This window comes from Mastigoproctus giganteus, chromosome 7 (assembly GCF_048544385.1).
Source record: "Mastigoproctus giganteus isolate SK-2022 chromosome 7, ASM4854438v1, whole genome shotgun sequence".
Classification (NCBI taxonomy): Eukaryota; Metazoa; Arthropoda; class Arachnida; order Uropygi; family Thelyphonidae; genus Mastigoproctus; species Mastigoproctus giganteus.
The window spans coordinates 211,429,406-211,456,777 of NC_143581.1; the positions used below are offsets into that span (position 1 = coordinate 211,429,406).

Below are 27,372 nucleotides of genomic sequence, written 5' to 3' on the forward strand. Positions count from 1 at the left end.
CGAGTAATTGAAAACACTTGATAAAGATTCCTGTATCCATACAACTGTTACTCTGTGCACGATAATGTACGGGAAGGTTACTTACGTCTTCAAAGCACCTTGGTTTAGCAAATTTGCTGACCACACACAGCCTTGTTGTTGTTTTGGATTTAGGAGCATTAGCAACTAAGGCCATATTGCTCCGGGGATATGCGGTGGTCATTCCCTGACCTTTCCGCATCCTCCATATTTGGTAGTCACGGGCTTGAATCCCAGTCTAATCAAGAAGCATGTGCTACACACTGCTGCTCCTGCCCACCTGGCTATGGAGGTGCCATACACAGCTTTAGCTTATGATTTCCTGATGCATTTACACAAATGAGCACAGTTAGACACTCTTTATTTTGCTTAAACCCATGAGCTATCTTCTCATTACCACCAGACAAAGTAGAATTAGGCAGACACTTCCACATTAGTCCTGTCACATCTGCATTATAAATCTGTTCTGGGGTCAAGTAATTTTTTTCCACTATTTCACTAAACACCTCATGAAATGAAGCTGCAGCCTGAAAATCGGCCGATTTTCAAATCCAGCTTACCAAAACCTGACAAATCCAGCTTACGGATGCCGTGACGAACCTTGAATCGAGTAAGCCAGCCACTTTAAAATGAACACTTACCTTCAATTTTCATTTTCTCATGAAATTCTTTCGCTTTTTCTTTCAACATGGGTTCAGAAATGCAACCAGCCTCAGATCTTTTCAGCGAAAACCACTCATACAGGGCCTGGTCAAGCACTTCCATTCTCAGTGTATGAAGTATGACGCTTCTCTACACTCTTGTCACTCTCAGACTTGGCATAAAACTCCTTTATTTTCTGAGACTGAGCCTTAATGTCATAGATCATTGACGAGCCAACATTAAATTCTTCCATGAACACTGCACGACTTACACCTTTCTCAAGCCTCTTGCATATTTCCATCTTCTGCTTGAGGGTAAGCATTACATGTTTATGCTTACTTGCTACCTGTTTCAGCATACTAGGGGTTGATAGAGAACACAAAATTTGAATAACAATAAATTAACTGGTATATTTACACAGTGAATTGTTGGGAGTGAGAGACCAAACATGTGATGAGGGACGCGCGTGCACGTACTCACAGCACAAAGTGGTGCACCAAGTTTGAATCATTTTGTCTAGAAATTAATATGTATCATTTTAATTTTTCAACTACCTACTATTTCCAAGATTTTTTTTTTTTTTTCCCCGTTGCTTGAGAGTGCCGATTGCTTGAATTCTGGTTAACTGAGATTCTACTGTACTAAACTTATTTGATTTCAGTGTTGAGTATTACAGATGCTATTATGAAAGAAGAAAGGATTGATGTAAAATAGTCCATGGTTGGGGAATTAAAGTGCACAAAGAAGCTTAAAATATAAATTATTCAAAGTCTTTTGGCATTTTAATAATTCCTCATAGTAATCCTGATTGTGGGAGAATAATCACCCAGATAAAGGAGAAGTAAAAAAAAAAAAAAAAACCCCTAATTTGGAACTTCTCTTTCTGGCAAAGGTTTGGGAATGCTCTTGATAGTAGGCCATTGTTATAAACAAACTTTGAGTGAACATTTTGAAGAGGGCCGAAGTCTGTAACAGTGTCTTCCTTGAAACAGTCAATCAGTTGTCTAACAGATAGTCCAAACAGAAAAATTCTAGGTAAGCTAATGTTTGAAAGCATATAGTAGTGGTAAACAATCTTGTGGTGGTTTCTTTAATATTGAAATGCATATGTTGTCCGTGAAATTTAATTTCAGTTCCAATGTTTGGATTTTTGAAAAGTCTCTTGCCTACTGTTATTCAGTCAGCAGCTTTTCAAAAGTCAGAAGTAAACAGAAGTATTCTCTTTTGTGGAGATGGAGTGAACCCACATAGAAGTGCAATGTTATTAGATGGCTGTTCATGTAATATTAAGTGCCCAGGAAAATTGGACGGGCAGGCATGAAATTTAAATTTCGAATTCTGAATGTGTACTTTTGATCTTGAAATTAAGAGTAACAGTCATGCTACATCGAAGAGTTTGGTGTACAGGATATCTTAAAACTGTAAACGTGTTCCTCTCCCTCAACTTTTACCTCATCAGCTGATGATCTGTGAATTTCTTTTCCTTGGAATTTTAATGGACTACAATTTTAAATCTCCCATCTTAATAGTTGCACATGTTGTTGTAGAAATTATTATTCTTAATAATTCTCCCATTTTATTCTAAAATCTCATCCTTTATCTAAACCAGTGGGCTTCAAACTTTCAACATCTATGGAACCCTTGTCTCTAAATATTATTTCTGTGGAATCTTACTCAGTTAATACGTGTTTTTAGGTATATAAATGACTTAATTTTTATAATTGTAATATGTACTTTACTGAAATATTAATTATTATAATGGTGAGGAGAAGTAGAAAGGGAAATATAATTATGAAAAAAAGGAAAATTATAATTTTTGCAAAACCTCAGAAAAACATCTTGTGGAACCCCGGGATTCCGTGAAACCCAGTTTGAATATCACTGATCTAAACCAATATTCCAAAAAAATATGAGAAGGCTGTTCAGTAATAGGAATATATCATACTGCATTTGGCTTACGAGAGTGGTTCAATAAAGAATCGCCCTCACCTACTTCCACATATCAGAGTCATGATATTTTGTGTGTAGCATCGTACATATCTCTGTACTAAAGGTGTAAAATTTCAGCACTCTTAATTTTTTTTTTTCTCTTACAGAGCTGAACATGTGATGAAGTAGCATCATGGACAAAGGTGAAGCCAGAGCTGTAATCTGGCATCTGTTCTTGAAGGGGAAATCTCCTAAACAAATCCACGAGGAGATGACTGCTATATATAAGGATGAAGCCCCCATCCTATGGCATTGTGAAGCACTGGCATAAAGTTTAGGTCTGGTCGGACATCGGTAGAATCTGAGCCCATTCCAGGTCATCTCCATTCAGCCATCAATGACAGCACGATCAGAAAAGTGGAGCCGTTAATCATGGAAGATTGCCGGATATCTGTGCGTGAATTGTGTGGGCTCTGTTGAAACAGTCCTTCTTGACCAACTCCATTTACAGAAATTGAGTGCTGTGCCATTTTCAAAAGTGCCACGCATTGTTAATAAAAGAACCTGTGGTGAACCTTTAGGTGCAGATGAAGAAGTTGAATCTTTCAGACAATATCTAAATGACCTCATTAAAAAAAATGATGGCCTCATTTTATCACAGCTTTATAATGCTGACGAGACTGGGCTTTTTTATTGTGCTGTTCCTGAAAATAACCAGGCTTATAAGCGTGAAACAAGGACCCCTGGTCGTAAGCTAAATAAGGAACGAATTTCAGTTTTATTTTGTGCAAATGCTGATGGCTTGCATTGGCTTAAGCCTATGGTAGTTGATAAGGCAAAAAACCTTGTGCTTTAAAGGATTTAAGGAACCAGTTACTGGAGATATATTCCCACAACAAAAAATGCCTGGTTTACAATGGATATTTTCAGTGATTGGTTCTTTAACCATTTTATTCCTGATATGCAACACTATCAGACAGATGTGCTGAAAATTCCTTATGAAATAAAGGCTGTTTTACTGCTAGATAATGCATTTCCTCAACCTAATACTGAGAGGTTAGTTAGTGGGGATAGGAGAATTAAATGTGTTTTTCTGCCTCCTAACACTACTTCATTGATACATCTGATGGAACATGGTGTAATTGTTGCATGTAAGAGAAGTTTTTGGAAGAGGTTATGGTTGTTTTGGAAGAAACAGAAGAAGACACAAGAGCCACCAGGACATTGCAAAATTTACATGCATACAACATCAGATCTGCTATCTTCAACTTAGCAACTGTGTGGAAAGATACCAAGATTACCTTGGTCAGTGCTTGGAAGAAGTTGTATGACATAGAACCTGAAATGGACTTTGAAGGGAGTTGAGGCATCTAATTTTCGGGACCTTCATCTGAGGGCCGGCAACAAAAATGCAACTGAGAATGATGTGGAACAGTGGCTCAAATGATGGTGATCCGGGTTATCAAATTTTTTGAGGTAGAGGTTGCAGAAAATCTTCATGGAGAACAAGAGGACGATGATGATGACGAAGAATCAGTTGCACCCCATCCTAAATTGTCTGTTATAAGACAACATATGGATGAAATCATACATTATATTGAATCATCACACCTACATGTGCTTCCTTATTATGAACATTTTAGAGAATTTTGATCTACAATAATAAGAAAGCAGCACCAAGGTGTAAGGTTGTTGTTATTTGGTTTTTACGAGCATTAGCAACTAAGGCCATGTTGCTCCGGGGATATGTGATGGTCATTCCCTGACCTTTCTGCATCCACCGTATTTGGTGGTCACAGGCTCGAACCCCGGTCTAATCAAGAAGCGTGTGCTATGCATTGCTGCTCCTGCCCACCTGGTTACGGAGGTGCCTGCCAAGGTGTAAGGCAAATGAAGCTTGATTTCTTCGAGACCACTTCAAAAACAGGACCTGTTTCACCAGAACCCTCTACCAGCAAGGAATTAACACCGCTCCCTCCATATGACAGTTGTTTCTGACTCTGAAAATTGTGATTCATTCAATTAAGTTAATATTAATATTGAATATTATGTATCTTTTTTGATGTTTTTTTTTGTGTTTTATAAAAGTACTTTTTTCCCTCTGAAATGGATTTAAATGAAAAAAACTAATGTTCACATTTAAAACAACTGTGCGAGCTTTAAGAAGGAAAAAAAAAAAAAAAAAAAACTCCATTAGTTACATTGTATTTTTGATCTGTTTAATTAAAATAAAGTTTGGTTCCTGTCGTAAATTTATTTTTATATTTTTAACAGATGGTTTAGTGGCATGTATAAATTACTCATTGTACACTATAATATTTTATTCATACTTATACATTATAGTAACATTTTAATAGATTCTGTACATTGTAAGTTTGTTATTAACATATGTTTTTAAAATACTTTCGATTTAACGGACTTTCGGCAATAGCGGACATCCCTTCTCCCAATTAGTCCGTTAAATCAAGGGCCTACTGTGTTGCAGTTTGACCAGTTGTGCTACTATCAAGTTCTTTAAAATTGGGAAAAGTGCAACAGAGATGATGTAAGCATCACAGAAAGTTTATGGAGATGATGCTTTGAATTAAACAGCAGTTTATAAGTGGTTTATCAGTTTAAAAAAAATAGGCATACATGTATACAATAAAATTCCTGTTTGGGACATCACCATTTACAGGCACATCAATATCTCTGCATAAACCTGTCTGAGAATTGAATGAATGTGTTCTCTCTGCTATGTCTGAGAATTGGCCTCATCTACTTGAGAAATGAGTAAGTACTCTGTCAGTCACTGTCATAGCATTGTTTTGCCCTTTTAAACAAATGGGAGAATAACCATTTGAAAGTAGTGCAGTGCCCAGGCAATTTTTTAAAAATGCTTTGTTCTGCTTTGAGACGTGGGACTATAATATTTTCTTGTCTTGCTCTTCGGCCAAAAAAAAGAAAAAAAAAAGATAGTTGTATGCTTTTGTTCTTCTGTTTATGGTGTCGGTGGTTCACTTAAATTTTATTTGAGTGGGTTGGAAGTGAGAGCAGGGAAGGTAAATAGCTACAGCATCCAGAATATTTCTGGTACAACACCTTACCTGTTTTTGAGTAGGAGGAATCATGGGCTTGCCTGTGGTGAGATTGATTACAGGCAAAAGCTTTTCATTTGGGGGTGGAGAATTTAGCTAAGTGACTAACTTTTGAAATAATGTACATTGTGGCAGTCATGATCCGTTAGGTGTGATTGCTGCCTTCTCTTGATCTAATACAGTTAGTTGAATATTATCTGCGTGTGTAACATAACTGCATTCAGCCATCACCGGTGGTTAATGAAAATGATGCATTAAAAAAGCTTAATTTAAAGTGTGACTGACTTTAATTTTTCATCTAATTTTTTTTTCTTATTTCCATTATCAGGGTCACTATGTTACTATTCATATTACTCCTGAACCCCAGTGCTCATATGTGAGCTTTGAAACGAACATTCCATTGGTGAGTTGACATTTTTTCAGTCTAAAAATGTGTTAGTGTGACATAAGTTTTTAAATTAATTTTAATGCAGATATAATTTTGAACAATATACATTCCTTTCAGTATGAATATGGATTCCAAATCAGGGAGGAACTTTTATTTCTGATTACACAATGTCTTGGGGTAATTAAGGGTAATAAAATAGTATTCATAAATGGGACTCTCCAATTCAGATATGAATTGTACACACACACACACACACACACACACACACACACACACACACAGAATTTTCAAAAATTCTCTAACTATGGTGGTGTTACAAATTCAGACTTAATTTATCATTTCACTGAAAATATACTATTAGTTCATTATGTGATACCACCCATTTTCCAGCTATTTTTATAAAAATGTGAAAAATCTGACAAATCACCAAGCGGCAGTTTTAGTGAAAGCATGCTGTATTTAGATCCCTAAGTTTATCTTAATATAGGTTTTTATTCATTTCAAAAAAGCAAATAAGATGCTCCTGATATCCTAAAACATAAGAGAACATACATAATTCATGTGAACATAAAAGGTTTAATTCAGTTTCCAAAAAACCAGAGTCATATTTCTTACATGTTTTTTTTTTTTTTTTTTTCTCTCTGTCTTCATAAAGATAGAGAACATCTTATTGGTATGTTTTTTTCAGGTAAATTAATGTGTTAACAGATTTTTTTTCTGCCTTATTGTTTATCACTTGGCCAATATCTTCTGCTGTGATCAGTTTACTATAACTTATTGATATAATTATACAATTAGGGCATAGCCTAATATGAGATTGATGTTGTTGGTGCCAGGAATATGTATCTCAAGATAATTAGCCAGCACAAATACAAATGATTGGATGGAAAATAAAGTGGATATTTCTACTTTGTTTTCCACCAAATTTTGTGGATTAAGTACAATCATCAATGTTCTTATAGTTCTCAATGGCACCATCCCAAAAATGTGCAGATATCATTTACAGAACATATGGTAAGAGGACAGAATTTTTAGTTTGTATACCAGTAGATTAGCAACATGAAAGAACTTGCACTTTTAAAATAGTGCCAAATGATTCTAATTCAGTTCATGCAGAACAGCAAATCCATCTACACCAGTGCAGTTATAACAGCAGCCATCCAAGTTAACCCTATATCATCAGACATCTGGAACTTGGTGATAGGTTGCAGTTTGCCATGGTATCAGAAATGTTTTGATTGGATAGTTGAAATTTTGAAAATAATGTGCCGATGTGATAATTCACATTTCATTTTCACCACATTACCTTGTGGTGCCTGAACATAATGGATCCAGCATATGATTCACGGTGCTGGCTAGTTAGTATCTGTGTCCCACTTTTGGGCAGTTTGGATCCTCTAAGTACATCTGACAGCCATGGTTTATCTGAATGTTTTGTGAATTGGAACACACCCCTTTATAATACCAGTATTCCTGTTCTTAGTGATATCATGTCACCACCAACCATTTCATTAGCACCTTAATTTCCTCCTTGAGTCTGCCAACCTCCCATATTAGCCCTGTCAAGCATCTATGGAATGAGGTTGAATGAGCTCTGATGTGTTTGTCTGCCATTAGCTAATGTGCCACAGTGGTATAATATTTTACAGGTACTGTGTTGGGTGTATCTCCAGATGTGTTCATAGCCATATAGCTACGTGCATACATTTATTTGCACCAGGAAGATCAAACATGTTATTAGATGGGCAGCACATTTCCAATGGCTATTTGAATTTAGTTTTATACTTTCCCCTTTATAAAATATGCTTTTCACCTTCATGAGCAGATCTGTTGTCACATGCTTGTGCTCATTTTAATATGTATTAACGTAACAATATTGTTACAATTTTAAGTATCTTAATATTGTAATACTACGTGATTAGATTGCTTATCTACTAGTAGCCCAATTTTTATTTTTGCCCTCACAAAATGTTTACTTGAAATTGCATGATGAAAAATGCATTTTGTATTTTACCCCTGTTCTTCATAGTAGTTTTACCTCTTCTTAATACAGATGCCTCCAAGCCTTGAGTTGCCTGTCCCATAATATAGATACTAGGTGGGAAAGAATTTTGTTCTTAAATGGGCTCAGTGTAGCAGATAAGTAACGTCATTACTAAAACATTATCTAAATAAATGATTAAACATCAACTAATTAGCACTGCAATTGCTATTTTCAGGAGTCGTATCGTGATTTGGTTGCCCGCCTCATAAAAACATTCCACCCTGGCAAATTTACCACTACTATTTTTGCTAACAAGGTAAGCACTACATTCGTAAGAAAGGAAGGCTGAGAGTAAGATTATAATATTTATTTATTTATTATTTTTTAAATTTTATTTTTGAGATATCTATCTAAAAAAAACTATCTTAGTTCTGGAAAACTGTTACCTTTCCAGATTTCTACATTTTCTCATTCATCTCTGCTTAAATTGTAGAACAGTGCAAATTCCTCACACATTTGGCTACAGTGGCTTCATAATTATTACTTTTCAAAATAATACAGACTATACATTATGGGCTTGTGTTAATAACTAGCTAATATTAATGTCCATGTTATGAGCCACTGCTAATACTAAATAGCATGTGAGTGGAAGTAATCCCAGATTAATGTACCAACTGCTGAGAGCACTTCATATCTGATTGCACAGTTGACCCCAGGTCTTTTTCATTCTCCACTACAGTCTGTAGTAAAATCAAAAAGACCTGGGGGTAATTGTGCAGTCATATATTAACTGCTCTGAGCAGTGCAGACAGACTGCCAGTACAGCCCATGTGGTTTGGTCAATGATATACAGTAACTTTGCCAGTAGGGATAAGGTGATTATACCACTGTATGGTTATGCCACATCTTTAGTACTGTGGGTACACGTCTGATAGTCTCATTTACAGAAAGATGTGGATCTATTGGAGTGGGTGCAAAGAAGAGTAACAAGATAAGTGATGGGGAAACAAAACGGTGCTCTTATCAGGAAAAGCTTCAGTTTTGCAAGTTGCAGCATCTGGAGACTACACACGTGAGAAAATCTGAATGAGGTGTTTAAGGCTTTGAATGGATTTAGCAAGCTCAATGCTGATGGTGTTCTTTCTCAGACTATGCATATGGGGCATAAATTTAAATTGAAGGATGGTTACAGAATAGATGTATGGAAATTTGTCTTCAGCTAATGGATAGTTTATTGTTGGAACAAACTTACATCTGATGTACAAGTAGGTAGTTTGAATATTAAGGAAGAACTAGACCCACTGTTAGAGGGGATGGACAGGTGCTAGTGATTTTTTTTTTGGCTGATGCTGTATAAACTTCTTTTCATGCATCATTATCCAATACCCATTATCATCCATTATCCAATAAATTTAACAATTTATTTGCAATTAAAAATATATCCATCTGCAGGAAGATGGTCAGGGTTACCCCCCATTAGATAAATTAAGCTTGTATGTGCTATTTTATTTATAACAGCATAAATAACAGCTACGGTGGCACTGTAGCCAGGTGGGCAGGAGCAGCAGTATGTATCACACGCTTCTTGATTTGACCTGCCCACCAAATACGGAGGATGCGGAAAGGTCAGGGAATGACCACCGCATATCCCTGGAGCAATATGGCCTTAGTTGCTAATGCTCCTAAAAACCAAATACAACAATAAATAACAGCTCAACCAATAATAAATAAAGAGACACAAAACAGTTGAATGGGTAGTCTGAGAAGCAGTCTCATCAGTTATGAGTTTTTAAAATCTTGAAAGAAGTTAGCCTTCTCACTAAACATAATTATTTCTTTTACATTTGCAAGGTTGAGTTTTGTGTAAATTATTCTGTTCTCATTTAAATTGATGGGGAAGGCATGAGTCTTCAAATGCAACACTAGTTGATTTTATGCTATTGTAATGATGTTTCTGTCATATGCTCTTTCCTAAGAAATTTTAGGTGGGGGGGAAGCCTTGAATTTCCTTACTCCCTTCCCCCAAAGCACCTTTGTATATTTTCCTTAACTTTGAACTAAATCATTTAAAATTCTTAACATCTTGTTTCCCAGGCATCGCACAACTTCAGAAACACTTTAATTAGACTTTAGGGGGAGGAGCGCACACATATTCTGATGTTATTACTTTTGAAGCCCTAAAAATAGTCTAAAATTTCAGGGTTGACTTATACGCCAGGTATATAACTCCAAGATTAAATTAAAGGCACATACTTTTTTACTGTTTTTTACTGTTATGTGCGTTAAAATAATATATTTACGATTTATTATGTATATATTTTTACATTAAGTATACATTTTCTTCCTTTTTAATACCAAAGAATACCACCCCCCCCCCCTCCCAAATCAGAGAAACAGTTAATGGAACTTGTTTGGACTTTGTTTTCAAAAAAGTAAACTTTCAAGATTGTCAATTTCTTACAGCACACTTGCGGTATTATTTATAGAGCAACCACTTTGCAGTACATTACGAAGCAGGTTTCAAGGAGTGGTTCAGTTACATAATCAAAATATGTTATATGCATGTATTATCAATTACAGTGACCTTGTTTTGCCATCTTTGGTTTCGTAACCTACATGGTGAATACTATATATTTATTTTTCCAAAAAAAAATAAAAATAATGGCAACAATGCTACTACTATTTATGCACAAGTGGGCAACAGTTTATATCAAAACACGTGGAGAAAAAAAAAAAAAAAAACTGGTCTGTTTGTGGACCAAGGAAAATGCTTCTCCCCATGTTATTCAAAAGTTAATCCTCTTATGAATACTGACGTATAACCTATTATACAGGGTGTCTCAAAAATATTCGTACAAGCATTTAGGGGAGGTAGGTAACATCTAAAGGAATGTGAATCGCATAGGAACCCATAACCAGAAACATCATGGGAAAGTAGTAGCAGAGGCACAAGAAGCAGAAATGACACAAGACAGTAATTAGTGGCAAACATTTATTTGACATAATATTAACAATGGAGTACGAGATGGATGCATTTCATGATGTTACAGCAGATGCTCGGAGGTTCCACCATGAGACGCGATGCATATGTGACACCGACGTAGCATGGATTGGCGGACACGGTTGAACACAGCTGGAGTTCTTGGGCAGCAGCGCAGATGAGATCCATTTCCGACTCCACAGGCGATTCAAACATGATACATTTGAGGGCCCCCCCCACAGAAAGAAATCAAGGTTTGATAAATCAGGTGAGCGTGGGGCCAGGCAACGGGTGCACCACGGCCAATCCATTGACATCCAAAACGCCTGTTCAAATGGTCAGGAACATATCTTCCATAAAGGGCAGGTGCCCCATAATGTTGAAACCAAATGATGCATCTCACATTTGCTGGAACATAGTCAAGTAACCCTGGTAGAACTTTTTCAAGAAGAAAGCTCCGATATTTAGCGGAGTTCATGCAGGATGGGAACGGGTATGGGCCGACTAAGTAGTCACTGACCATACCTGCCCACACATTTATTGCAAAGTGATGTTGTGCCACATGGGGGCACACTGTGTGGACCCTCTGCTAATCCATACACTAGGTGCATGTCTGCCAGCTCACAGTTCGTATATCTATGCATGCTCTTCGTGCTGCAACTACTGCTTGAATGAGTAAACCAGAAATTTTTCCATCTTGCAAACTGATGAACAGTGCCGTGTACCGACTTACGGTGACGTTTCCGGTTATGCGTTACACATTCCTTTTAGATGTTACCTACCCCCCCTAAACATTTGTACCAATATTTTTGAGATACTCTGTATAATGACAGGAAAAATTAGCAAGTAAATCTGCCCTTTGAGAGATGTTTTTTTAGCTTTTTTTTTATATATCTATCTTAAATTCCTTTGGTATGGAGTCCTAGCACAGAATTTTAAGTTTCCTTTTTGTTGGGGGGGGGGTGTTAATATATTATTCTTCCCAAATTCTTTCATTATTCCTCTAAGTTTTTGCCATGGGGACTTCATCATATAATCTGCCATTGTATCTACTGTAAGATAGTATATGATATAGCATTATTTTAAGTTCTGTTTTTTTTTTCTAATTTCTACATCTGTAATTAAGTTGCTACAACCAGTGCTATCTTTGTTCATTGGTTAGTCCCTTCTTTCTTCCTCTGGTGGGAATCTTATAAAGCTCTCAAATAACTGATGTCTCATCATATGCTTTAAAATAAATTTTATTGGAAAGTAATAATCGCAAACTGTAGAAATTTGTAAAAAAAAGTATGAATATCGTTGCTTGTTTTGAGCCTCTGAAATAATTAAAAAAAAAAAAAGTGCCATTTGCATTATACTTAAAATATACAATAAAATTATGTTCTCATATATAATAAAATGTATATGTTATATAGGGTTTTGGGTGCATCAGTGACATAGGCCATATTGTGCTGTATATTATATCTGTAAATTGCATAATTTTGTGGTTGATTTGGTTGTTTGCTGGATAAAAAACCAGAGCTTCCAGAATCAAAAACCATGCTGTCCTTGCCCGAGTCTAAATAACTGAAAACTCTTGTGAGATAAAAATTGCCCATAAATTCCTTGCATCAACAGATTCAAACTCTGGTCTTTTCTACCTGGTATGGTGAGGATAGAGATTCCACCAAGCAATTACTTCACATATCACATTGTTACAACACAAGCAAAAATCAACTTTTAGCCACATTCCTGTTATTTCAAAGAGTTGGTCTAGTGCTAAGTATGATATACAATTTGGGCCTTTATGATAATAATGCACAATACAACCATAAATACTGGTAAAGGTATTTTCAATAACTACTATAAAAAAAAAAAAACTTGATAAAATTTATTTACTTATATATTAGTTAGCAAAATTCAGCAGAAATTTTATTTTATTTAACATTTCCCCCCAGCCTGTTTATGCAATTTGTCAATCTCTTAGGCCACTCATCTATATGCATTGTTCAGTGAAATGTCACTTGCTGTTTTGGCAAATACTTGCTTCAGGTTGTCAATATCAGTTGTCTTTCCTAGCATGTCATGAGCTATCTCCAATTTTGACCATAATCTAGTCCAGCAGGCTATTTTGAAGACATTACTGAATCTGAAGTATAGGTATAGATTGAAAGCCATACTTGTGATGCCTTAGGTGCAATTTGACATCCACTCCATTTTCCTCTGGAAATTGTATCTCTAGATCTGATTTTATTAGTTTTGACATGGTTCCATATGATATTTCCATTTTCTTGGCATTAAATTACCTGTTTAAAGAAGAAATCTTATTCTTCAGTAAGTGTACCTTATGCTCTGATAGAAAATAGTGAAACTGTGTCCTTTTATATAAATGGAATACAAATATATCGATGAAATACATTATCCTTTTTCCTATGTAAAAATGTCGTTGAAATAATTAAAAAGGCACATTCAAACTGGAGTTAGACTATTCAGCACAGCTTAATGTTTACTATATTCTGTTTTGCATTTTCTTCTACTTCAGAAGCAGTGCATCCTTGATTGTAATTATCTTCAGTTTATCTGGGATATGAATGGTAATTGTTTTATGCAGTGGACTCTGGTTATTTGGGCCACCCATTTATTTGGGGCAAATTTTAAAAAAACAGAACCCAATTGAGAAAATATCCAGGATTTACTTTGCTTAATTGGGACAACATGCAGTTTAACTGGAGCAGGAGACCACAGCACTAGAGATTACCCTAAGATTGTCTCCAACTGTACCACGTGGTTCAGTTGGATTTCTGGAGGTCACAACCATAAAACAAAAGCAGTTAGCAGTCACCTGTTTATTGGGCTTCTCTGTTAGTGCAATCTATCATAAACAAATAGGAAACTCGATCTTATTGAATTTGTGATAATACCAACAGCTGCAGTTCTGTGGGTTATTATGGTGAGGTGTGTTTACACTTCCATGAAATCTTAAATCATATAAAAAAATTAATTTTCAGAATCTTCTCTTCATTCCTACTTTTAAAGCTTCATAACTTTTTATTCCTTTCTCACTTGCTTGTATAGTGTTACTTGCAATTTGTGTGTGCCATGTTCTTTGTTATTAATTGTTTATCTTTTTACTATTTTAAATTTTAACCCCCACCCACAAATGTCAGTTAACAGAAATGTCAACTAGTTCTAGTTGATATTTCTGTTCACTGACACAGTACATATTAATTCTTCTAATTTTCATGTATCATTTAATTTTTTTTAATTTGTAAGGTAATAAAGGGTGAATTGTGCCTAATGTCTATACTTTTATAGCCTGTGGATAATATTCCTCTTATTTTTGCTCATTAGAATTGCTGTTTAATTGAATTAAAATTCAATTCACAAACGTGATCACAATGGCCAGCGCTAACTACACATCGCATAGTAAACAGTACTTTGGTGACTGTCGTAATGTGATTTGATTGTACAGTGAACCAGTTGTCCATTGTATTTTAAGTACGTTAAACTTCGAATAATTGGGACAATTCAAATACAAATAACTAGACAAATTTAAAAACTGATTGCGAAACTTTTTCTGTTACATTTTTACTGCTTCCGGTGAATTACTTATGTTAATTGAATAATTAGCATTCACTTTATTTTAACTGTTGTTTTTCAGATGTCTTTGGCAGCTAACAGTCACAATGAATTCCATAAAGCTGAATATCGTAATTATCAGCGCAAGGAACTGCAGTTTTGCTGCTTCAAGAACTATGATCTCACCTATGCACTCTTTGCCAAGGCACCTAGTTGAGGCCTAAAGAAACACCTATCTGGACATACCTCATTCTCTCTTCTTGTTAAGAGTCTTTGCTACAGTCCCTTACTTGCAAAGCCAAAATTTGGCTTGTGTTATCCCAACATTACATGGGGAAGAATTTCATGATCCCTGTTTACATTTGTTTGTTGGGCTTAGATACACATGATCAGTTTGATCAAATGAATGACAACCTGATCTTAACATTTGGAGGCAGTGTCCTTAAAGCAGATATTGCACTCAAGTGTATGATCCGGACACTAATTTGAGTGCTGAACTGTCTGCACAGAGTTATACAGGGAAGATGCCAATTCAGAGCTTTGGATCAATGGGGCCAGCAGATTATACAGAGCATCATGAAGAGTTTTAAGTTTTCAGATTACAACTAGTGTATTTAAAGTGCTTGGATTTTTTTTTTTTTTTTTTTACTTTACATGATCTTGCATATTTGATAGGTGTTGCAGTTTAATCATGTCTTACTCGTAAACAAGTGCTAATTAGAATGAGGTATGTCCAGATAGGTGATTTTTTTTTATTGATTTTTTTTTCCAGACTACACTGGATGTGATCTTGTTACTTATAAATCTATGGCATTGCAGCTAATACAGATCTTGATAGCATTGTATAATGTATCTTAAATAAACCATTGTGATTAATTTGAATCTCCCTGTTACTTGTATATACGATTGTGCACATAGTCCTATGCATTCAAAACAGGGATGGGGGGGGGGGGAACTTTGCTACAGCTATAGATTAAAGAACCACATCATCCATCATTAGTTTCTGGTGAATTTTGTAGATAATTCCCATTTCTTGTAACCCTTGTCCCTAATATAATATACAGTGCCCTCACTAGTTTATTAGAGAATCCAGTGTTATGTGGTATGACAGTCCTATTAGAGGTGTAGGGGACACCATCCCAGATGTTGAAACAATATTCCATAGCAAGGTCGATTTGAGATTTTTACAAAGTCAGTAACGGTGTAGAAGAAAAGTAATGCCAAAAGTGGAGGGAGAAATAATATATTTTTTTTTTTTTTTTGTTATACAGCAGAAGCAATATTCAATGTGCTTATTCCATAGCAAGGTGTAGATTTGAGATTTTTACAAAGTAACTGTGTAGAAGAAAAGTAATATATATATATATTTTTTTTTTTAATTAATTAATTTTTTTTACAGCAGAAGCAATATTTGTGATGTGCTTATGCTGAGTTAGTAATTCCTAATTTTACTTAATCTTTATCCTACACCAGTGGCATGCAAACTTATTTTGCAATTCAATAAAATAAATGTAAAACCCAAGGTAGGATGACCAGATTTTTAGCAAGGAAAAATAGCATTTTATAAATTATGTAGTAGAAAATTTTATTCGACTACAGAAATAGGAATAAAAAGTGTTTCATTTTAATTTACACATTAAAATAATTGTTTAATATTAATTGAATACAGCAAAAACATCAAATTCTTATTCTTCAATTAAGATTACAAAACAATTAATGAGAAGGAGAGCTTGCATAACCAATAATATTTGATATTGCTAATCTCGTGTCTGGATCTCTAAGATCAAGTCTGGAATACTGTTTTGTTTTTATAGCTGTTAATTTTAAGAAACAAACCCCACATAAATATGTAGACTGGAAAGATAGCAATGTCTGTATTGCCATTTTCGATAATTGTGGATACTTGTCTTGAAGAGAAAGCTAAAATTTTCACAAGTTGTAGTGTTGAAACGAGCAACTAATGCTTTGTCTGCAACAGGCCGATGAGATTTTCCTTTTGCTCAAGGGTGATTTCGGGGCAACAAAAGCAAAGGGATCACGAATACAATAAATTTTTTCTGGATATATATTAAATCATTTAGAAAATTTTTTTAATTAGCATTGTTAGGTAGGTGGCAGTGATATCCTTAAATTGTAAATGTTAATATTAACAAAATTAGAAATTTCAGTATTTATTACACTCAAATTCAGTTTTCCAAAGATTAAGCTTCTTTTTTCACAGTATTTCTTTAATTTTAAGACAATTTTTTCCCCCTATAAATGTCTCTAAAAACGGGGTGTCTTAGAATCAATGGCTTCTTACAATTGCAGTCTCCCCCCCCCCCCCCGAATTTTCCTGCCCTAAAATATGTGGAAACCCCACCTCCAAGTTTGACCATTATCGCATTCTCCGATTCCATTGAAGAATATAGCTTGGGTGACTTCACTCAGTGAAAACTACAAAGTTTTGTTTGTACCTTCAAAAGTATATAAGGAGTTACTGTATTTCGTTAATTTTGATCCCTTATTGCACATTAAAATGTCAAAAAGATTGCACTATGAAGCTGCATTGAAATGAAAAGTTGTGTATGCAAAAGAACATGGAAATAGAGCAGCGAGTCAACATTTTGACATTAGTGAAGTAAATGTTCGTCGTTGGAGAAATGATCGCAATTCCATATTTTTGTGCAAAGCAACAACCAAATGCCTAAAAAAGGAAGATTTCCACAAGTCGATGAAGCTGTGATACGCTTTGTAATGGAGAACATGGCAAAAGGATTACCCATCACTCGACAAGCCATGCAATTGAAAGCCGGAGAAATTCCCAAATCCTTCGGAATAGAGAAAATAATTTTTAAAGGCAGTCATGATTGTGTACAGACTTGTGCATCACAGTGGATTATCGTTAAGGTGCTGACCATCGATCTGTCAAATTCCTGCAGACTTCCAAAAGAAGCTGATTAACTTTCAGCACAAAGTGATGAAATTAAGGAAAAAAAGAAACTGAGTTTAATCAAATTGGAAATGCTGATGAAACCCCAGTCAATCGTAAATTTTTTTTATTATTTTTTTTTTATGTAAACCCCAAACATGAGAAGTATTAAACCTATAGTACTTAGTACCGTGCTTGGGTTGGAGGTTGGGAAGACAAAAGAAGATAGTTGTAGACATTGGACTTGAACTTTTGTAGACTAATTTTCAGGAAATACGTATGAAGGAAGGTTATTCCAGAAAACAGCAGTCGAATGAATAAAGTGATGAAAAGTTGGTTCTGTGAGTTTGAAGTTGGCTGGTGGTGGCACGTGTTCGGACTGTTTTGAAAGAGGGAGCCGGAATTATAGAAGCCAATGGAAATATCTGTAGAAGAGGCATGCAACAGAAACAGTACATCTATGAGACAGTGAGTGGAGAGACTCTGTTAGAGATGAATCATTAATTAACCTAACTGCCCTCTTCTGAATGGAATCAAGCAGCCTGAGAGAGGTTTTGGGGGTACCACCCCAGATGTGGGAACAATATTCCATGGTAGGGCGGATTTGTGATTTGCACAGAGTTTCGAAGAAAAGTAACGCTGAGAGCGAAAGAGAAAACCACGTTTTTTAGATGCAGAGGAAGTAATGTGCTTGTACCAAAAGAGATTAGAAGGCAGAATAATCCCCAAAAGAGATATATCATTTTGCCTAGAAATTGGAGTGTCACCAAAGATAAGCAGAAGAATCCTTTTTGCGAGATATGACAAGACTCAGTTTTAGAAGGATTGAAATCAACTAAGTTGTCAGTGCCCCACTGGAGATCAGCATTTAAGGAATTGGTAGCAGATTTTCGAGAAGTCGAAGCTGATTAAGCAGGGCAAGGTTTCTCAAAATGGAAAGTGGAATGCAATGTGCTATCATTGGCAAAACTATGGACAGGATTTCCAGTCAATGGAAGGACACCAACATTAGTGGAGAAGTTAGAAGACAGAGCCATCTACCATCAAAAGAGATATCATTTTGCGTAGAAATTGGAATGTCACCAAAGATAAGCATAGGAGCAAAAGAATTCTTTTTGCGAGATATGACAAGACTCAGTTTTAGAAGGATTGAAATCAACTAAGTTGTCAGTGCCCCACTGGAGATCGGCATTTAAGGAATTGGTAGCAGATTTTTGAGAAGTCGAATTGATTGAGCAGGGCAAGGTTTCTCAAAATGGAATGCAATGTGCTATTATCAGCAAAACTATGGATAGGATTTCCAGTCAATGAAGGACACTGGCATTAGTGGAGAAGACAGAGCCATCTACCATCACCCTCAGTGAGCGATCAGAGAGAAAACTAGATAACCAATTACAAAAAACAGTTGGCAAACCATAAGATGGAAGCTTGTTTAGAAGACCTTTATGCCAAACATGATCGAAAGCCACAAGCTGTCAGAGCAACTGCTTGTGTTTCACTGAACTTTTCCATTGAATTAGTCCATAAATGGGTAACATAAGCGAGAATATCAGCAGTGGATCGACACTGACTGAATCCATACTGGCAATTGTTGATCAGGCGGAAGGTTTCTAGATAGTTTGAGTTGGCGGTTAATTGATTTCTGCATTACTTTAGAAAGAGAAGTAGTAATTGCAATGGGATAATTATATCGGAGGGATTTGTCACCCTTTTTAGGAACTGGTTGTATATGAGCAAATTTCCAAGCAGAAGGAAAAAATACCTTTGGAATAAGAAAGTGAAAAAAGGCGGCAAAGAACAGGAGCACAGGTTTTGAGAACAAGTGGAGGAATACCATCAGGACCTGAAGCTTTCATAAGCTCAAGATTTATCAGAATCCTTCTGACATCCTTTTGATGGAAGATCACAGGAGGCACTGAATGGAGCGTGTTGGGAATTGTGGGAGGTGTTTTACCAAGATCATTAATACATGAGTTGGAAGAAAATTGGGATGCTAGCAGGTCAGCTTTATCCTTGGCTGAAGGGACAGCAGAACTATCTGCTGTTTGGACAGAGGTGCAGAGATGGGCAAAAGTTGCGGCCAATAACTTTGGCAAGAGATCAGAATGCTCTGCTACCATTAGGGCAAGAAGCAAGTTTTCTACTCTTAGCCTGTTCAAACTCTAGTATGGACTGATTAATAACTGCTTTACAATTGTTGCGAGCTTTGGTGTAGGCAGAAAATAAAATTGAAGAATGTGAAACAAGCCAATTACGATATGCAATGTTCTTCTCTTGAACAGCCTTAGCACATTTATTGGAAAACCAAGCTTTAGATAAAGGAAGAGATTTTAAAGTGGAGTGTGGGATAAAGGATTCCATTCCTGCAAGAATAATTTCACTGACACGATTTGAGCAAACATTGACATCAGAAGTTTTGAAACAAAGAAAAGAAATCTCTTGCAGGTCATCCCATTTTGCATTCTTGTAATGCCAAACAACACGAGGTTGGGAATAGCCATGAGATAAAGGCTCCATTGGAGAAGAGACAATCACCAAGTTGTGATCTGAGGTGCCTAAAGGACCACCCCCTCACTTCAACTGTGTACTTAGAATTACCAAGTCTCTGACAGGAATATCGGAACGGACATATGCACAAGTACCACCCTTCAGGCGTAAGGAATCAAACCGTGAATAATTTGGGCAACTGAGATGAGCGGTAGTTGAATCAACCAATAACTGAGATTCTGTCAGAAAAAGTACATGGGGTTTGGCAGACTGCAAGGGCATCTCTGTAGCCAGGTGGGTAGGAGCAGCAGTGCGTAGCACACGCTTCTTGATTAGACCCGGGGTTCAAGCCCGTAACCACCAAATACGAAAAGGTCAGGGAATGACCACCGCATATCCCCGGAGCAATATGGCCTTAGTTGCTAATGCTCCTAAATAATAACAACAACCAGACTGCAAGTGGAAATGGACATCATTGAGATTAGAATTGTGACCATGTATATTTATGAAATGAATTAGGAAGTGTTTGGGAGTTGTTGTTGTTGTTATTTGGTTTTTAGGAGCATTAGCAACTAAGGCCATATTGCTCCGGGGATAGCGGTGGTCATTCCCTGACCTTTCCGCATCCTCCGTATTTGGGGGTCACGGGCTCGAACCCCGGTCTAATCAAGAAGCGTGTGCTACGCACTGCTGCTCCTTCCCACCTGGCTACGGAGGCGCCGTGTTTGGGAGATTTAGATATGTTCACAGATAAGCTTACTGTTATTAGTTTGACAATTCATGGTGTATTCAATAGTAAGAAAAAGTGGGTGGGACATGCTGTATGAAGTAATGAAATTTTTGGATATGGCATACACATGGTAAAAATATACCCAGATTGACATAACGTGGCCTCGAGTGGTGTGTATGCGGGGAGCATCCCCGCATACACACTACTCGGACTCCTTCCAGTCTCTATCTGGCAGAATAGAGGTAGCAAGATTATACCCTAGCTGATTCAGAAGCCTCCTAAAGAGTTACCAATAGGTTCTGTCTGGTGTACTAACTAGTGGCTGGCCTGCGAACACCGTTTTAGAACTGTACCCTCGAGATGTATGGAAGATTGGATCTTGCCACGATATTTATTGTAACCTCAAAAGTCATCATTCATACTGCATGATGGAAGAGATGGGGAAGGGTTGGCTGGAACTTAGCTCTGGAGACTAAACATGGGTTCCACCACTTCAAGCCTCCAATAAATAACTGGTTGATGAGAGTCATCTCCCACCTAGTATGGCCTGTTACCAGGCCATACCACCTAGTATGGCCTGGTAACAGAGGGGTGGCATTTCTCCATGTGGCGTGGGTGCCACACCTCGACCCATTCTTCACACCTGTGTCACCCATGGTGTGCATGTTCATGGAGGTTATACCCAGGATTACTAACAGTCCCACCATCGTGAAGGTGCAAGCAGAGGATTTGGCTCTCACAGACCATCCAGATTTTGCCGAAATTGGGTCCACTTGACTTGAATATCACCCGACTATCAGTTCCATCAGCGGTTTAAGGCTCCCAGGTAGCAAGTACAACTTGACTGGCATATCTGAGAGAATGTCTGTGACAACCTCAAGGATCAATGTATCTTTTTAATTTAATTGGTTTCATGCTTTCTTTAGCCATTTTTTTCATAATGTAAAATGCACACAGGACGTTGCTCATCATCAACAACACTAAATAAAGCCATACTTCATAAATTCCTCTTCATATTTTCTATTCTTTTTCATTCCTTTTGATTTATGTCTAAATTTTGACATGGTATATTTCTTACCTTATTAACTTCTGAATGAACATTATTGTCATCACACTTGGCCATTTTGTGTTCTAATTACCCAAATATCCACAGAAAAAAATATTTTTTCTTCTTGAAAACAATGATAATAAGAATGAAGCATGCAATATAAAAAAGTAGCAGAATGAAAAACACATCCAAGTTGACACGAAAGCACCAAATTACGAAGCAGAATAAAGCGTACATGCAGCCGACTTGCCATATAAAATATTTACTGCTACTGCATATTTGCACCTGTAGCCTTTAGGCAATTTGAGAATTTGTGCTGTAGGAAATACGAATTAAGATCTAAAGGTATTACCGTTTAGTAAGTGTACTGAAAAGTATTAATACATACTGATAAATTGCACTAGTCAGTTGCTTTCTGTGTGTGTGTCCGTCCAGAGACCAAATTAAGGCATATTCACACAAAGTGGAAAATAAAATCACCCTAACAAAATAAAGAGTGGCAGTAGGGTTCATTAGTATCTCAGACTTCAAGTAGTAAGGTTTCTACATCTACAGTATTGAAAAAGTAATTTTAACAACAGGTTTTTTCGATTTCGTGTATAATTTTATTTAAAAATTGCTGCTACCCCTCTGGGGGTCATGCACCATTGTCCTATACAAACAGCTTCCACTGCCAGTCTCTAGGATTGAAGTTAACATTTATTTGAAGATAAAGCTCTCACAAACCTATATTGGTTTATTTCTGAATTGGAAATATGTATATAATGGTGTTATTATGAAATTCTTAAAAATTGTAGTAGAATTAAAGTTCTAAAACTTTTAGTATGATTAACTCAGACCTAATTTGAACAATTTTGTTTTAAGGTTAATTTTAAATAGCAACAAGCACTTAACAATATCAGTCTTTGCAATATCAGTTACAAAAGTTTCATTTACTAAAAATTTTAGAAATTTAATTCTACTAGAATTTTTAAGAATTCCATAATAACCTTTTGCAGTCAATGAAGAAGTGATAAGAAAATAGTACAAAATGTTTGATTCGACTATGTAAATATTTCCAATTCGGAAATAAACCAGTGTTTGGGTGCTTTTTTATCTTCAAATAGTAGCTTACCATGCCACTCGAGGAATCTAACTTAAGTTCTCTTTACCCCATTGGAGAATTACCTGTGGATTGGCATTTAAAGGAAAGACTGTGGATATTAGAGAAGTTGAGGCTGTTTTTGGAGGACAAGAAGGAAGGAAGGTTGTAGTGCTGTCCTGTCATCAGCAAAACTATGGATATGATTTTTAATCAGTGTAAAGCCAATTAAAACATGGAAAAAGAACAGAATGGGAACACCTGCATTAGAAGAGCTGGAAGAAAACTGGATACCCAACCACAAAAAACATTTGATATAATAATCAAATAATAGAGCAGCTCTACTAGAGGCATCAAAAGCTGGTTTGAAAGTTAAAATAGTCGTTTGAAAATTTGTAAAATGGCTATTATCATGGGTACAAGTTTTATATGGGTGATCTGGGATGCATTAAGTAATGGAGTGTGATGGAAGAAGAGGTCCAGATTGATTTACTAGTATGGCAGATGGAGACAAAGGGGTGTAATGATTTCAGAGTGGAAGTAATGAAATATTGTGGTACTAATGTACCACAATATTTCAGGAGGGTCTAATAAAAGTACTATAAGATTGCACTAGCAGTTCCAGGAAGAGCTTATATTGTTAATCAGCTGTGTTTCAGTGAATCATGTTGAAAGGAAGGGTTGGCTAGCATTTAAATGTTACTGAGCAGTGATTCAGGCAAACAGTGGCCAGGTGTGTGTGTGTGTGTGTGTGTGTACACACACCAAATTTCTAGAGCTAGAAATATTAGCATCTGTTGATTCCTGAATTAATCATTAAAAGGAATTTTCTTCCCTTGAAGCAGCTTCCATTCATCTCCTATTTGTAAATATTTTTCTCATTCCTTGAGTGTGACAATAGCCTCTAATCTGGGTTTGATTTTTGAAAAGTTTTTCAAAATTTCACGTTTTATCTATTTATCATCCTTCATATTTGTTTATCCATTTCAAAAAATAGATAGATAAATGTGAATAGAAACTTTGTTATCTACAATTAGTTCCCATATGTGAAATTACTATATGCTTTCTGCTGTTTGTATGCTAGTAGCTAATTTATATTACAACAAAAGTTTATTTTAGCTGATGCTTTTTAATTACTGCTGCATTCAATAACACTTCTGCCATCAGCAAAGTATGCCGACCTTCAAGTGTTATGGAATAACTCACTAAAAAAGGTCTCTGTGGTCAGGAAATCTATCCATAATTGCCACCAACTCTGACCAATTATAACTTTATAAACATAAATAAATAAATAAAATCGACTGTAAAATGTAGTCTAATTTAAATACCATAAATCATATGAATTCATATCAAATCATATAAAAACTTTTGAAATACTATACATTAAAAGCGTCAAACCTGTACTACTATAACACTTTAAAACAATATGCTTTAAAAGCATTAAACCCGTACTACTGTAAAATGGAAGCTTTCGGCAGCATTTGCTGCCTTCCTCAACATCAAGTAGTGCTGCATCAACAAGTCATTATAAAGCATTCATTATACTACATTTTACAGTTGCTTTATTTTATTTATCTATGTTTATAAAGTTATAATTGGTCAGAGTTGGCGGCATCAATTATGTTAAGGAATAAGTAAAATTGAGCACATTTTTAAATGCAAACATAAAACCACATATTTCATCATAGTCCATCAAAAAAGTATTACAAAATTCCAATTGTATTTTCTGGTATTACAAAATTCCAATTGTAATACCAGAAAAACAGCATGGTTCCAAAACCAGTGTCTTTCTTGTTTATTGCTTGTATTATTGATTTTCAGGTGAAAATGTCAGTCGGATGACTCTGAAATGGAAGGCAACAGAGACAATACAGATAGGAAAAAGACAGGCTGAAGTGGCCAGGTGACAGAGTAATTTAGCATCAGTTCCAAACAACTTGTAGATTTCTGTACAGCCATCCTTTCATGTAAAGTAGTAAGGCTATTCCACTTTGCTGGATCTGATCAGTTCCACAGGAAACTGACTCGAGATTCACACACGTCGCAAATGCATACTGTTTTGGCTGTATGTGACAACTTCCATTCATCCCCTATTTGTAAATATTTTTCTCATTCCTTGAGTGTGATAATAGCCTCTAATCTGGGTTTGATCTTTGAAAAGTTTTTCAAAATTTCACGTTTTATCTATTTATCCTCTTTCATATTTGAAAGATGATAAATTATTATTTGCACTCCCTACACGATGTGCGGAATCTGGACATCATGTGGTGAAAAATTGAGCCAGAGTTCCCTACAGGGAAACCAATCTATATAGTTTGCACTGACCCATTATACAAAATGTATTGTTAATTCTGCATGTTCAGTCCATGAAATGATCCCTTACTCAATACCATTCTAGGGTTCTGGATGGGTATTTTAGAAACGTGTGGTTTTTCTGAGGGGCTGTGGGGGCAGTTCACTGATAAGTCCATCCTCAATTGGATTGTTAACACCCTTTCATCTGGCATGTAAAAGGAACCAGTTTTTTCCCACTATATATTAAATTAAGTTCATTGGGAGGTGGTGATTTAATGGTGGGGTGAAATTGCTGAAAATGGTCATATACTGGACATTAAAAATTTACAGTTCTGAATTGAGAAATTCAACTTCTGGCTACTCTGATTTCTCCCCAGTGATGAAGGCTGATTTTCAGACACCAAGCCTTGGGCTTACAATTTAGACAACACTGCTTTACACAAGTCAACTGAAATTGTTAATAGACTGTTTTCACAGTATCAACTACTTGTCTGGAACATTTATAGGCCAAAATATTTACATATTTCATAGTCACAATTTCCTGCTATCAGCAGTTCCCCATGACTTTTGGTAGAATAGTATTTCTATCTCTCCATTACAAATAAAGGCAGTGGAGAAAGGACTGTGCAAAGTGGTGTGCAGTAAAACACTTGGGATCCTAGCACAGAAGGTGACTACATTTAATGATAATGCCATTATGCAAAGCCCACAAATTACACACTCAGGACACTATTCCTAGTCCAATTAGCTTTGTTTTTACAACTATAGGGAGTGAGTGTACTGAGTCTATTCAATGGTTGCATTGCCGGTTTTGCTACATGAAAAATCAGTTTTGCAAACAGCAACCCCTCATGAGATAGATGACAACCTTCAATGCAGAAAAAAACCCCACAAAATTTCATCTTGCCAGGATTTGAATTCTAATACTCAGGACATTACAATGGATGAACAGAAATGACAAACTGTCTCAGACAGAAAACAAATCTCTCAATAAGGGGAATCAACACTATTACTGTAACTTTTTCATCTAGCACAGAAGGATGGCATTGTTTGAATTTGGGCATTTAAAAATCTTGACATTACCCAGCTTACACCCAGGTCTTGCTACTCTTGTTCGTAATCAAGGGTGATCTGCCTCTTTTTTGATAGGCAAGGTAGGTAATTGCACAACCAAACATATCCAGACTCCTCTACAAATATTGTGTACTATGCCAGAAGTTTCACATGTAAATCTCGTGGGTCTGCCTGATGCAACATAAGTACAATATTAAGTCGACACAGGTTGCAAATCAGAACATAGATACAACATGGTATGGTATATCAGCAACCATTCTGCATGAAAAAGAGACTCATATCAACTTTCCAAAATCTAATGTGGTTTATATTATTCAAAGGTGGAAATAAATAAAAAAAAAAGTACCTAAAAAAAGTCTGGAGGAATTCTCACACTCACTGCAATAAGAAGCCCCAGGAACATCCAATGAAAAACTAGCAGTATGAGGTCAATTTTTTCCCCCAAGTTTTCTTGCATTTGCTACTATTGTATATCTATCTAATGGAAACTCTACTAAAGGGAGAGAACCTGAAATTTTATTACTGTAAATTTGTCTAAAAACAATAATAACACATTGATAACAAATTTTACATTAAAATATTTTGTAGGAAGATTTAAATATTAAATCTCTTCACAAAGTCATTTTTGGCAAAAGAAGTTTTATTTTTTCTCAAAATAAATTTGTTATTAATGACAGCTGTACATTCCACTATTTGAGCACTGTGTCAAAATAGATTCCTACAAAGAGGGCACATGCAGTTGTTGCTGGTGCTGAACCATTTGTACTAGGGAAAAAGATAAAATATATTAAATGAGAATGCGTGTGTACGTACATAAACTGCATCTTTATTAAACAGTTATTAGTTATCTAAGCTAATTACAATTAAGCATGACCAGGGCTATTTATAGGGGAACATAAGATAGAGGGTATATACAAGACAAATTCAAATTTAATCTATTGTTACAGGAAAGCATAATATGAAAGTGAAATTTAATTGTGTTCAGGCTTACCTTGCTATGTGCAGACCTGGCTCCCATCTATTTTAAAAGTGCAACTGTTGCAGTTTAAAGAATTAATTACACTATAATAAATTTTCAAAAAGGTTCTGTCTTAGTTGATGTTTATGGTCATTGGATTTGGGAATGCCACTTTTGAACAAGCCTTAGATTTTGTATAGCATCAAGGATTT

General features: G+C 36.0%; 2 protein-coding genes across 3 annotated transcripts in view; one reads left to right on the plus strand and one right to left on the minus strand.

The window, feature by feature from the left end:
• SamDC (S-adenosylmethionine decarboxylase) overlaps nucleotides 1-15,385 on the plus strand; it is a 194,419-nt gene extending 179,034 nt beyond the window's left edge. Inside the window, exons 9-11 of one of the 2 annotated variants that reach the window (XM_090378099.1) lie at nucleotides 5,995-6,069; nucleotides 8,274-8,354; nucleotides 14,659-15,385. In XM_090378099.1, the coding sequence (XP_090234225.1) occupies nucleotides 5,995-6,069; nucleotides 8,274-8,354; nucleotides 14,659-14,793 (291 nt within the window). In that variant the 3' untranslated portion in view covers nucleotides 14,794-15,385. The remainder of the gene's footprint in view (nucleotides 1-5,994; nucleotides 6,070-8,273; nucleotides 8,355-14,658) is intronic. The other variant, XM_090378098.1, reaches the window with a different exon arrangement.
• An 11,450-nt stretch (nucleotides 15,386-26,835) lies between these two features.
• The window catches only part of Ltn1 (E3 ubiquitin-protein ligase listerin), a 264,614-nt gene continuing 264,077 nt past the window's right edge, over nucleotides 26,836-27,372 (minus strand). The window contains exon 31 of the mRNA XM_090378100.1: nucleotides 26,836-26,967. Coding sequence (XP_090234226.1) covers nucleotides 26,908-26,967 — 60 coding nt within the window. The 3' untranslated portion in view covers nucleotides 26,836-26,907. The remainder of the gene's footprint in view (nucleotides 26,968-27,372) is intronic.